The following is a 14,020-nucleotide window of genomic DNA, read 5'->3' as shown; positions in this document are numbered from 1 at the left end:
TTTTGGAAAAACTAAGGGTGTGAAGGCAAAATGGTTCAAACAAAAGTTATGCGAAATAGTCCATTGGATCCTCCGGTAAAAGAAAATTGAGTCTATCTTTTATAGAAATGGAGAAAATTGCGAAAAACTGAAAATCATAAATATTAATTTTTCTCGAGTACTATGGGGAAATATAAAGTTTTTATTTTTGCAGTGGATACTATGGCCAAAGCCTGACCAAAAAGCTTCCTATCAATTTTTCCAAAAAATTGACAGGAAGCGAGTTATTCAACATTTTCCATTTTTGGCAAAATTTTTACCCAAAAATTTGAAAATTTTAAAAAATCGACGGAATTGAAAAATTCTTTTTTTTACATATAGGGTACCAAAAAAGGTAAAAAAAAGTGTTATAGCAAAAATTTATATTTCCCATAGCAGAGCCATAATATGCCTTTAAAGTATAATTCCCATAACAATACATCTATTTACAGGACGAGTTCCCTGGAAAATGCCTGGAATTTCCCTTTTTTACTTCAGAATCTTTAAATCGGTCTTGAGGATTTATATATTGACCCTTTAAAACCATTTTGTGACGCAAAAAAAATATTTGGGAAAAAAATGTTTTCGCTCAAAAAATCAAAGGGTCAACCCTATAAATTTTTCCGAAAAAATGGTTTTAATTTTTTTTTGGAAAATCTAAGGGTGTGAAGGCAAAATGGTTCAAACAAAAGTTATGTAAAATAGTCTATTGGATCCTCTGGTGAAAGAAAATTGAGTCTATCTGTTATAGAATCGGAGAAAATTGCGAAAAACTGAAAATCATAAATATTAATTTTTCTCGAGTTCTATAGGGAAATGTAAAGTTTTTATTTTTGGAATAAATACTATGGCAGAAACCTGATTAAAAAGCTTCCTACTATTTTTTCCAAAAAATTAACAGGAAGTGAGTTATTCGAAATTTTCTATTTTTGGCAAAATTTTCACCCAAAAAATTGAAAATTTAAAAAAATTGGCGGAATTAAAAAATTCTTTTTCCCACGTTTAGGTCATCAAAAAATATGAAAAAAACTATTATAACAAAAATGTGTATTTCTCATAGGAGAGGCATAATATGCCTTTAAAGTGAAATTCCCCCTATTAGATTATGGCCCATTTTCCTGGAGCGGTTATTTTTTTATTTTTTAAAGAAAAAGGCCTTTGTCTTTTTCTCAGGAAGGTGAAAAACGGCCTTTTTCCTGTGTAAAATTTTCAGCTATTTAAAGTAACTTTCCAGGTCCTCAGAGTAATTACTAATTCATCTTCAAGAGGTTCGGAATTCGTCACATATCTTTAGACGTATTATACTATACTATTTATATGTCGCAGTTATCAATCTACGTGAAGCAAAACCCAAAAATTTTCAAAATTTTGTCAGTCATCCACTTGAAAAGCGCATTTTTTTCGATAAAACGTTTTATCTCCTGCATATTTGTGATTGACCTGAAGCACCGTAGGCACTCAAGATTTCCATAAATGGTGTAACATTTCATTAACTACCACTTAAAATTAAAAAAAACAGTTTTTGCCAATTACATCTCGCTGGTAAAACCCATCGGTGTTTATATTATGGTAATTCGCGTGAAACCCTGCCGGAGTGACTCAACGAGCGGTTCTTGAGAGAAACACCCGTGACGTCGTGGATTTTGTTGCTTTTCCGAGCATTTGAAGTCAATTTTCCAGGCACAGTACTAAAGGAATTCCAGGCTGTTTTCTTCCTGGAAAAAATTTAAAAAAAAATTTATTTTTGGGTAGTTTAAGTGCCTGGAAAAATTACTAAATTAGGCCTTAGGGGGTTAAAAATTTAGACTCGAATAAAATCTGATGTAGATTTTTCAAAATATGGAAATGCTGTAACTTTTCAGAAGGAAAATGGCGTTTCTTTTAACCGAAATCAACCATTAGGCCATTTTTCCAGTACTTAAAGTGCCTGGAAAAAAATAATTATTTTTATGGATAAAAATCCAGAAAAATGGCGCCTATTGCCAGAAATAATCCCCCTCTCTCCCTCCATAGTCACAAATCAATCAAAAACAATCGCTTTCCCGGAACAGCTTGTCACCCCTCTCCCCCCAAAAAGAAAAACAAAGAAAACACATTTCCAGAGCGTGGTGGGGAGAGGAACAAGGGGAGGGGGGCATTTAATTTATAAAATCACAGAAAAAAACCCAATCAACCGAACGCGATAAGCGACCGCCGGCGTCTACGTCATACCGTCGCGACCATATAAAACTTAAACGGAATCCTTAGATGCGTCAGTTGGGTTCTTCGTTGGGTTACGTTACGCGGTTTTCACTCATTCATTCGTGCTGTTACCATGGTTGAGATCGGCCTAATCAACGGACAACAGATGGACCCTGTGCCGGTGAAGAAAACCCCCGTGGACTCGACCAACGGCCACCACCATCAACCCATCACCAAAGAACTTGCCCTTCCCAGCTGTCATTGTGTCAAAGGTCACGAGCCATGCGCCTACCACGAGTCGAGGAAGGAGTTACCTACCAGGGAGGACTTGTTACCTGACATGACTAAAGCCTATCGATCCCTCCTAGGGGCCCTAGGGGAGAACCCCGATAGGGAAGGCCTACTGAAGACCCCCGAAAGGGCCGCCAAGGCCATGCTCTACTTCACCAAGGGGTATGATCAGAGCTTGGAGGAGATCTTGAACGACGCCATCTTCGACGAGAACCACGACGAGATGGTGGTGGTCAAGGACATCGAGATGTTCTCCATGTGCGAGCACCACTTGGTGCCCTTTTACGGGAAGGTTTCCATTGGGTATTTACCTTCCGGGAAGGTTCTAGGTCTAAGCAAATTGGCCAGGATCGTCGAGGTGTACTCCAGGAGGCTCCAGGTGCAGGAGAGGCTCACCAAGCAGATCGCTGTAGCTGTTCTGAAGGCCGTGCAACCCATCGGGGTGGCTGTAGTGGTCGAGGGATCGTAAGTACAACGTTTTCTTATTTATTTGATGTGTGGCAACGTGGTTTTTGATGTTGCTCCGCCCTCGGGCGTCTTTTAACCAATAAGAACCGCACGTTGGCTCTTGAGGCTTCGGGAAATGCGATGTTGTCACGTTAGAACCAGAAATGTTTGATTTTATAGAGAATTATTTCATCGAGAAAGCCTTAAAGGCAAAGATGAATTATTTTGGAGCGTTTATCCATTTTTTCTTAATATATTGAGTGCCCCACTTTGACTCCCACAATAACAGGCTATCCCTTGAGTCGAGTTTTCTTAATCTAAAAGTAAGTCATTTTCCAGGTACTGTAGAGCCTGGAAGAAATAAAAATTACCCTTTAAATGTTCCAAGAACTGGAAAATATCTGATTTATCAGAGTTTCCATTTATCTCTACTGAGATTTATAAGATATACAAATTGTAAATTTCCCTCGTTATACAGAATGTCCTACTGGGAACGAATTTTCGTTATACAGGGCCAAACTCGACTTAGTTGCTCAATATACAGAATATTCCAAGAGAACAATCCTCCTTAGGGTGATTCCCTCAAAGAGGCCTTAGAAAATATACGGGGTGTCCCAAAAACTGTATTCCTTTTTTTTTCAGGCATATGTGTATGGTGATGCGTGGGGTGCAAAAGATCAACAGTAAAACCGTAACCTCCACCATGCTGGGGGAGTTCAGGGACAACCAGAAGACCAGAGAGGAGTTCTTAAAGTTGGCCCTTCACCATTAATTAAATTAAACAAGGACGAAGCGCCGTTTTCTAGTCAGTAAGAGAAAGAAAAAAAAATCGATACACAGGGTGTTCTAGACCTTAAAAGACGTTCGTTAGATGCTATAAGCCTAACTGTGGTATTATTAGGTTATAAGTAATTATGTGATTATTTATTTATTTTATTTTTTTCTTTTGTAATAAAAATGATGAAATGACGACGTGGTGTTTTGAAATTGGAGCCTTATCGGGTTTGAGTAATATTACGGTTAAAAATATAAATATAAATTATTGTTATGAAATTGTTATTATCAATTAACTGTCTTGACGATAACTGTTGAATTAATGGTCGTTTCTAGGAAATTTCATGCGAAAATCATGTTTTCTTTTGCCTACCAGAGAATTTTGAGTTCAATTAAGTACAGAAATTAATTAAAGTGACTTTTATCATAGAGTAACTTAAACAACCGTAATAAAAGCAAATCAGATCCGCCATCAGCGGTTAATTAATTTTTTTCTCTGTTTTTTTTTTTATTTTAATATAACCGGTAATAATTTAATATTTAATTACGTCGCTGGTGCATGGCGATTTTATGGTCATTTTTTCTCGTATAAAACCGTCAGAAAAACAGCGATCTAGGTTACACAATAATTTAACCATAAAGGAATTTTAAAATGACACCGTATATATTAAAGTGCGCTCGCGATTTGTTTTGCTTTAACCTTGACTTAAATCTTATATAAATGTGCTTTATATGTTGTTTCAGTAGTTTCTACGTACATACAGGATGTTTGGAAATGCACGTATAGGACGCCATCTTGGCTGGTTTGTTACATAAGAACTTTGTGTAAAAGAAAAATCCTTGGGGCATGTAGTGGAGCTTTTGTCAATCTTATCATTTCGGTGATCGCAACCTTAAATTTTAAAAAATCGTTGGCCATTTTGACCCTTTGTGACATAAGTGACAGTTCCTCAGCCGCCATTTTGGATATTACCAACCTCGTAAAACGACATTCTGCCCGTCATTCCGCGGTCATCTTGTAAATGTTTTCCTCAAGAAAATCTTTTGTCGATTCCTTTATGTAAAAGAGAAAAAAATTGGGGAATCACCCAAGCAGTGGCGCTTCTGTCAATCTTGCCATTTCGCTGATACCAATCTGAAGTTTAAGAAAAAAAACTGTCTGTCAATTTTCCCATATCACTTCGGTCTCTTTGATGGTACCAATCTTAAATAAAAAAAATCGTCGGCCATATTGAACTTTTATGACATAAGTGGCAGTTCCTCAGACGCCATTTTGGGTATTACCAACCTCGTAAAACGAACTTCTGACATCTTGCCCGTCATTGCGTGGTCATCTTGTAAAATTCTCCTCAAGAAAATCTTTCATTGATTCCTTTTACTTTAACCTTGACATAAATTCAAGTAATTACGTGCGAATGACGCCATGTTGGCTGATTTTTAGACAAAAACTTTATATTAAAAAAAAATCTTTGGGGAATTACCAAAGCAGTGGAGCCTCTGTCAATCTCGTCATTTCGCTCATACCAACGTTAAATAAAAATGGAAGTGCGGCCATTTTGACTTTACTGTCTGTCAATTTTCTCATAAAACGTCGGCCATTTTTAAAATTTGTGACGTAAGTGACAGCTTATTAGCCGCCATCTTGGGTGTTACCAACCTCGAAAAACGAATTTCCGAGATTTTACCATCCCATCTTGTGAATTTTTTCCAAAAAAATCGCTGTGATTCATTCGCATTAGAGTGCTCGCTATTTGTTTTGCTTTAGCTTTGTTTTTAATCCTATGCTTAGGTAATTTCTATTTCTATGTACGTACAGGACGTTGGGAAATGTACGTATAAACGTGCAAAGGATGCCATCTTAGCTTAAAATCATCCTAAAATTCTTGGGGATTGACCGAAGCAGTAGAATCTTGTAATTTCTTTAAAAAAAAACTGTCGGCACTTTGATGGTACCAACGTTAAATTTTAAAAAAATCGTCGGCCATTTTGACCTTTTGTGACATAAGTGACAGTTTCTCAGCAAGCATGTTGGGTGTTACCAAGTTCAAAAAACAAAATTTCACTAATTTTTTCTCAATTATTTCGCTCGCAGTTTGTTTTACTTCAACCTTGAAATAAATTTATACTTTATTGCTTAAGTAACTTCTATGTACATACAGGACGTTTGGAAATGCACGTAAATTGCACATAAGAATTCATATTAAAAAAAATCTTGGGGAATCACACAACCAGTAGAGCCTCTGTCGATCTTGTCATATCACCTCTGCCGTTTCGGTGATACTAACCCTAAATTAAAAAAAAACAACTGTTGGCCATTTTCATTGCAGTGTCTGTCAATTTTTTCATATCACGTCGGCCATTTTAAAATTTCTGACGTAATTGACAGCTCCTCAGCCGCCATCTTGGACCTCGAAAAACGAATTTCTGACATTCTTGTAATTTTTTTCCTAAAACAAAATCCACCGTGATCCATCGACGAAGAACCGGGGGCAGGAGACCGGTATAACATTCTTGTCGCGCTCGCAGGATCCTCAGTCCGCATCTGGCCGCCGTCGAGAGATCGTTTTGCCGCGCTTCGCTGTTTTTTTTTCATTTTTCAAATATTACGAAAATCGTCACGTGAGCGTGTGTGATTGGTCGTTATTTCCATCCCCCTTCGCCACCGAAAAATGTCAACCACCAACGGCTTAACATCCCCCTCGGATCAGAAAAAGAAGACGCACGTGATCCAACGAACGTGGGATCAAATCGAGGACGTGGAGGCCCCCGGGACCCCTCGCACCCCCAGAACCTCCACCACCCCCGGTAAATACCACCTTTAACATTACATCATTTCCTATATGACCATAATATAGTCAATCGCCTTTTATACAACCGGAATAGTACGTGCATGACGACGAGTGGTTCTTTTCAGGTCACGAGAATTGCACTTTCCACCACGACTTGGAGCTGGACCATAAGCCTCCCACCAGGGAGGCCCTGCTCCCGGAAATGTCCAGATCGTACCGGCTGCTCCTGGGTTCTTTAGGGGAGAACCCGGACCGCCAAGGGCTCCTAAAAACCCCCGAAAGGGCCGCCAAGGCCATGCTCTTCTTCACCAAGGGGTACGACCAGAATTTGGAAGGTAAGTGCGTTAAATGGTCCGGAACAAGCGGATTTTCTTTGGCGCGATCGACTTGTTTCGGTTTCTATAGTTTCGGCACGTTCCCGAAGGAATATCCGGGCAAATTGAGGCACTTGATGTTTTATTTTTTGATTATTGAAGGGCGGATCATCCCTGCGAGCGAGTTCTGCTTGTGGCAGGTTCGAAAATCAACGAGGTTCGAGGGTGAGAACTTTTGTCGTAACGGAATCTTTTTGCATAAATTGGTTTAGTATCATTTTTTTACACTTAGCAACTGTTGTCTGATAGACAAATACATGGTTAATTATTAAAAAATTTGCCTAGAAGTCAAAATATTGTTGCAAATATTATACTCAATCATAAAGTTTAATATTTGGAATATTTGGAATCCTCTAAAAAAAAAAATTCTAATAGTATTTCACTGGCACTCAAACTCTTTAACTTTGAGTCAAATCCGTGTAAAAAATAAAAATTATTAATGTTACACTTTAGGCTGGCCTCGGACCATAGCTCAAAAAACTGACTCTAACTCAGAGTGTGTTTGAGTTACAAAGCCCGTTCATATATCAAATTATTCAGTAAAGAACACTTTAACTTTAGGTGTAAACTCCATAAGAATTCCTGAAACAGTTTCTAAATTAGCGAGTCTGAAAGTCAAAATACATAAAGTGTTGTAACTTATTAGGTGTTGGGGCTAAAAAATCTTTTTGTACCTCAAAATGATCTTCATAGGGAGGGCCTATAATCTCAAAAAAAAATATTTGAAATAGTTTTCCAGTGGCACTCAAAATCTTTAATTTTAAAACCGCATAAAAAATTATTGTTACACTTTGGCTAGTCTAGGACCATGCCTCATAAAACTGACTTTAATTCAGCGAATTTTTAAGCTACAAAAAGCGTTTGTATATCAAATTATTCATTAAGGAACTTTGAGTGAAAATTCCATAAGTATGCCTGGAATGTTTTCTAAATTATCCAGCCTAAAAGTCAAAATATCGTTTACAAAATTATCCTCTAACATAAAGTGCTGTAACTCATTAAGTACTGGGGCTAAAAAATCGTTTTGTACCTTAAAATAATTTTCAGAGTCCTCCCTATAATCTCCAAAAAAATATTAAATATTGTTTCCCAGTGGCACTCAAAAACTCTAGTTTTAGAATCGCATAACAAATAAAAGATTATAATATTGTCACTCTTTGGGCTGGTCTAGGACTATGCCTCACAAAACTGACTCTAACTCAGAGAATTTTAAAGCTACAAAAAGCGTTCATATATCAAATTATTTACTAAAAACCGTTTTATCGTTGATTGAGAACTACACAGGTGTGCCTGAAATAATTTTTAAACTATTTAGCCTGAAAGTCAAAATATCGTTTGAAAAATTATGTTCCAACAAAAAGTGCTGTAGCTCATCAAATACTGGAGCTAAAAAATCGTTTTGTACCTCAAAATGATCCTCAGAGTCCTCCCTATAATCTCCAAAAAAAAATATTCAAAATAGTTTGCCAGTGGCACTCAAAATGTCTAGCTAAGATCAGCTTTCGGTTGTATAACGGTTGCCAATAAACCCCCAATGTTATTTTACGCTTCCTTGGTTCATATAAATCCGTCCAAGGTCCATTAAAATGCATGAGATTTAGGGCGTGAAGAAAATCCTCTTGGAATTTCAAATTTCTCTATCTCTCTGTCCCTCCTCAGGATCCCGATTTGTAATTCCAATTTATTCCCGACTCTAAGTGTGGCTCCTCGTTTCCCCTTTGTTTTATTATTATGATTGATCGCAGAACGACGATAAGTCGTGAGCGAGCGGTCGCCGCTCTTATATCCATCAACCGCCATCACGGTCCGGTGAATGGAAAAACGCTTAAAATTAACGATAAAAGCGTGTTTATGCGCTCGTAATTACCCCGAGACGATAAAAATCCGTAACCACGTAAAAGTAAAAGTCGCTGATTTTTTTTTCTTTTTTATTGACGCTACCGGAAAATCAAGGGTAAACGGGTCTGGAGAGCGGGACGGAGAGGCAATAACCATCATCTCTTAACCAACCCAACCCTCTAGAGTGCTCAATTTTCACCCTTATGAAGAAACCCGTAGTTTTCCAGTGGTCTTTTGCCATCAGCGAACATTTAAAATAATTTCCGAGATTTCCTTCCGCCGCTTTACCCTCGAAGGGAGCGATTTCCTTTTAAGTCCCGAGGGCGGCTTTTGTCTGGCCAGGAGAACAGCGGTGACCCAGTTAAGGGAGTAAAAGGGATTTTAAGATGATAAATTGGTACTTTTTAAGGGCTCGAAAGTGAAGGGCGGAGAAGTAATTCGATTGAAACAGGGAAGCGACCGGATAATTGGCTCGGCGACAAGCGAATTATCGCCCCCTGCTCTCTCTTTCTCTCGCCCCTTTAGGATACGTGGGGTTCAATTAATTTCGTGTTGTAGGGCTGCAATTAATTTCCTATTGTAGGCTGCACATCTTTAATTTGTTGATTGTTTTGATTTACATGATTGATGGACTATTTGGAAAAGGATAATGTAATGTACGTGCAAAAAGTACAGATAGAAAAACTATAGATTTTTTATTACCTATAATTTTATTAAAAAGCATTTTTTCCCAGGCAATTATTTTCTGCAAAAAACACCTTTTTTATTAACCCTACCCTTATAACCACCCACCCACCCCACACTACTTACCAGTAAGAAATTGTTTTCAAAAATATTTTAATGTTTTCCAAAATAATGCGCATAATTAACAGCTAGTTTCGTCGTTAATATCTAATCTAATAACACAGTTTGTTTATTTAAATTTGATATAGGTAATTATATATATGTGTACTAATGAATATTTAATATAAAAACAGTGCTATTGCATTGGATATGATTGACGAGAAATGGTGATTTTTCAAAAGAATTTCTTACTGGACAAATGTGTGGGGTGGGTGGGGGGTTAAGTGTTTCTTTTGAAAAATCACCATTTTTGTATTAAATATTTATTAATATAAATATACAGGGTGTTTCCTAACTACGGTACGAAACTATACAGGGTGAATCGTTAGGTCGTTTTATGAAAAAAAGTTCCTATGATATGAACGTATGTTGGGAGTCTGAGATACAGGGCGATGAAGGTTCAAAAAAATAACGGTATTTTAAAAATACTATAACTATCCTTAAACCGATTTGGTTGAAATTTGGTGCAGTTATTTGAAGTTATAAGACGCTTATTTAGCTGTAACTAGATTGAAATTATTAGGTCCAGTGGCGTGTCAGTGGGCACCACATGCTTATTGTTGAGAAAAAAACAAGGCCAATAATTAATTGTTTTGCAGCTTTTTATTTATTTTTGTATTAAAGGAACTAAAAATACAACTTTTTCGTATCTGATCTTATTATCTTCATATTGCGTTGTTTTCGAGAAAAAAAAATTAAAGTATCTTTAACTCATTCTAAAAATTATCCATGGACGACAACATGAAATAAAAACCAATTAATTCGATAAACAATTTCGACCTTAAAGTACATGAGCAAAATGTCCACCCTCCAATGCACGACTTTTTGGTCTCTTGTGTCTTGTTTACTATTATAATAAACATTCAACTTCTACGATTTTTATTATCAGATTTTTGAAATACAACTAAATAACAAATACATTGCTTCTTATGACAAATAATTGGCAACTCCATTCAAGTATCTGCTTTGGAGACCAGCTGACAGTGATAGAATTGCTATAAGTAAAATTCAGCTGTCAATTAGCAGTGATTCATTACTCCATCATGAAGAATTTTACTAACCATGAAATGACCTTATTATGAATTAGCAAATGGAAATGCGGAAGAAGCACGAAGAATTTACCTGGACAGATATCCTAACAGAGTAATTCCATGTGCAAAAACATTTAAAAAACTACATGCAAGATTATGTGAAACTGGGAGTTTTAATAAAAATATGGGTGATGGAAGACCAGAAACTATAACAACGCCTGAACTGGAAGAAGCTATTCTTGATGCGATAGAAGAAGATCCTTCCAATAGTATCAGGAAGGTTGCACTGCAGCTTGAAGTCAGTTCAAAAACCGTTTGGAAAGTTCTAAAAAGAAACCTCCTGCATCCATATCACATACAGCGTGTACAAGCTCTACTGCCTCGGGATTTTCATCCAAGATTAATGTTTTGCAGGTTGTTGATTCATACGATGGCACACAATAATAATTTCTAATTAATTGGTTTTTATTTCATGTTGTCGTCCATGGATAATTTTTAGAATGAGTTAAAGATACTTAAAATTTTTTTTCTCGAAAACAACGCCAGATATGAAGATAATAAGATAAGATACGAAAAAGTTGTATTTTTAGTTCCTTAAATACAAAAATAAATAAAAAGCTGCAAAACAATTAATTATTGGCCTTGTTTTTTTCTCAACAATAAGCATGTGGTGCCCACTGACACGCCACTGAACCTAATAATTTCAATCTAGTTACAGCTAAATAAGCGTCTTATAACTTCAAATAACTGCACCAAATTTCAACCAAATCGGTTTAAGGATAGTTATAGTATTTTTAAAATACCGTTAATTTTTTGAACATTCATCGCCCTGTATCTCAGAAACAAAGCAACTCCCGACATACGTTCATATCATAGGAACTTTTTTTCATAAAACGACCTAACGATTCACCCTGTATAGTTTCGTACCGTAGTTAGGAAACACCCTGTACAAGTATTAATACAGCTAGACTTCACCTTTTTGCATTAATGAATATTATTGCTTCATTTTATTATAATTTCTTAATAAAGACCCTATTTATTATCAATTCCAACGTCCTTTCCAGAGGTCCTTAACGACGCCATTTTCGACGAGGACCACGACGAAATGGTGGTGGTGAAAGACATCGAGATGTTCTCCATGTGCGAGCACCACCTGGTGCCCTTTTATGGAAAAGTTTCCATAGGGTATTTGCCCTCTGGAAAGGTGCTGGGCTTAAGCAAGTTGGCCAGGATCGTGGAGATGTACTCCAGAAGGCTCCAGGTGCAGGAGAGACTCACCAAACAAATCGCCGTGGCTGTTTTGAAGGCGGTACAGCCCAATGGGGTGGCTGTCATCATTGAGGGAACGTACGTAGTTCTTTGGATATAAATAAAACGGTTTTTTATACTGTTCTCGTTACTTTTCAGGCACATGTGCATGGTAATGAGGGGAGTGCAGAAGATTAATAGTAAAACGGTGACTTCGACCATGCTGGGGGTGTTCAGGGACGACCAGAGGACCAGAGAGGAGTTCCTAAAATTAGCCCTTGACCGATAAACAACCCCTTAAAAGGGAAATATGACCAATTTATCGTATCAGATTATGTTGCAAAGTTACGTTAATATTTATATATAGATATACAAATATATTGGATGTTGTGTAAATGTAAAACTGTGATATGTAAAAAAACGATAATAAACATATGTATACATAATATATTTCCTGTTAAAGTATTATATAATAAAGACAATCTATATATACCTTAATGTCTATCTATCATAAATAAAGAAATGTCTAAAGAATCACTTTGTTTTAATCATTTTCCTGAGGAGATCCTAGATGGTCGAAACTAGGGACGTTTCAGGTAAGTATTGAACCGAAATGGTGGAGCTGTCTTTGTCAGGTGCATAGTATAAGTCATTGCTGACGTGAAGTCAAAATTATCTGTTCAAACGTCAAAAACAAACGAACACTTGGATATAATATTATATATTATATAGTATTTACTCAATGCTGACGTGAAGTCAAAATTATTTGTTCAAACGTTCAAAAAAAAGGCTGACGTGGGGTCCGAGTTATCTGTTCAAACGTGCAAAAATTTATAGAAAAATTGGACGTTTGAACAGATAATTTTGACTTCACGTCAGCTAGTAATGGCTATTCAAAAAAAAGGCTGACGTGGGGTCCGAGTTATCTGTTCAAACGTCTATTTTAAAATCAATATTTGCACGTTTCAAACGTCCAAAAACTATATTTAAAATAGACGTTTGAACAGATAATTTTGACTTCACGTCAGCTAGTAATGGCTATTCAAAAAAAATGCTGACGTGGGGTCCGAGTTATCTGTTCAAACGTCTATTTTAAAATCAATATTTGCACGTTTCAAACGTCCAAAAACTATATTTAAAATAGACGTTTGAACAGATAACTCGGACCCCACGTCAGCCTTTTTTTTTAACGTTTGAACAGATAATTTTGACTTCACGTCAGCTAGTAATGGCTATTCAAAAAAAATGCTGACGTGGGGTCCGAGTTATCTGTTCAAACGTCTATTTTAAATATAGTTTTTGGACGTTTGAAACGTGCAAATATTGAATTTAAATTAGACGTTTGAACAGATAACTCGGACCCCACGTCAGCCTTTTTTTTGAACGTTTGAACAGATAATTTTGACTTCACGTCAGCTAGTAATGGCTATTCAAAAAAAAGGCTGACGTGGGGTCCGAGTTATCTGTTCAAACGTCTATTTTAAATTCAATATTTGCACGTTTCAAACGTCCAAAAACTATATTTAAAATAGACGTTTGAACAGATAACTCGGACCCTACGTCAGCCTTTTTTTTGAACGTTTGAACAATTAATTTTGACTTCACGTCAGCTAGTAATGGCTATTCAAAAAAAAGGCTGACGTGGGGTCCAAGTTATCTGTTCAAACGTCTATTTTAAATATAGTTTTTGGACGTTTGAAACGTGCAAATATTGAATTTAAAATAGACGTTTGAACAGATAACTCGGACCCCACGTCAGCCTTTTTTTTTAACGTTTGAACAGATAATTTTGACTTCACGTCAGCTAGTAATGGCTATTCAAAAAAAAGGCTGACGTGGGGTCCGAGTTATCTGTTCAAACGTCTATTTTAAATATAGTTTTTGGACGTTTGAAACGTGCAAATATTGTATTTAAAATAGACGTTTGAACAGATAACTCGGACCCCACGTCAGCCTTTTTTTTGAACGTTTGAACAGATAATTTTGACTTCACGTCAGCTAGTAATGGCTATTCAAAAAAAAGGCTGACGTGGGGTCCGAGTTATCTGTTCAAACGTCTATTTTAAATTCAATATTTGCACGTTTCAAACGTCCAAAAACTATATTTAAAATAGACGTTTGAACAGATAACTCGGACCCCACGTCAGCCTTTTTTTTGAACGTTTGAACAGATAATTTTGACTAC

At 36.6% G+C, this 14,020-nt stretch overlaps 2 protein-coding genes across 2 annotated transcripts; both read left to right on the top strand.

Moving 5' to 3' along the window:
* The first annotated feature begins 2,185 nt into the window (after positions 1 to 2,185).
* On the top strand, positions 2,186 to 3,907 carry LOC126747686 (GTP cyclohydrolase 1-like). The gene is made up of 2 exons (XM_050456470.1): positions 2,186 to 2,955; positions 3,580 to 3,907. The coding sequence occupies exons 1-2, from the start codon at positions 2,333 to 2,335 to the stop codon at positions 3,707 to 3,709; spliced, it is 753 nt and encodes a 250-aa protein (XP_050312427.1). The 5' UTR covers positions 2,186 to 2,332; the 3' UTR covers positions 3,710 to 3,907.
* Positions 3,908 to 6,086: 2,179 nt separating this feature from the next.
* Positions 6,087 to 12,369, top strand: LOC126747460 (GTP cyclohydrolase 1-like). The gene is made up of 4 exons (XM_050456123.1): positions 6,087 to 6,516; positions 6,626 to 6,835; positions 11,652 to 11,934; positions 11,995 to 12,369. Exons 1-4 carry the CDS (start codon positions 6,381 to 6,383, stop codon positions 12,122 to 12,124), a joined length of 759 nt encoding a protein of 252 aa, XP_050312080.1. The 5' UTR covers positions 6,087 to 6,380; the 3' UTR covers positions 12,125 to 12,369.
* The last annotated feature ends 1,651 nt before the right edge of the window (positions 12,370 to 14,020 follow it).

The sequence above is a fragment of the Anthonomus grandis genome, chromosome 19 (assembly GCF_022605725.1).
Source record: "Anthonomus grandis grandis chromosome 19, icAntGran1.3, whole genome shotgun sequence".
Taxonomy (NCBI): domain Eukaryota; kingdom Metazoa; phylum Arthropoda; class Insecta; order Coleoptera; family Curculionidae; genus Anthonomus; species Anthonomus grandis.
Note: the sequence above shows the minus strand (reverse complement) of the source record. Positions and strands in the feature narration are given on the sequence as shown.

Coding starts and splice junctions, on each gene's coding strand:
- LOC126747686 (XM_050456470.1), top strand. CDS start 2,333: ATGGTTGAGATCGGCCTAATCAACGGACAACAGATGGACCCTGTGCCG. Junction 2,956..3,579: donor GCTGTAGTGGTCGAGGGATC/GTAAGTACAACG, acceptor TTTTTTTTTCAG/GCATATGTGTATGGTGATGC.
- LOC126747460 (XM_050456123.1), top strand. CDS start 6,381: ATGTCAACCACCAACGGCTTAACATCCCCCTCGGATCAGAAAAAGAAG. Junction 6,836..11,651: donor GTACGACCAGAATTTGGAAG/GTAAGTGCGTTA, acceptor CGTCCTTTCCAG/AGGTCCTTAACGACGCCATT. Junction 11,935..11,994: donor GCTGTCATCATTGAGGGAAC/GTACGTAGTTCT, acceptor GTTACTTTTCAG/GCACATGTGCATGGTAATGA.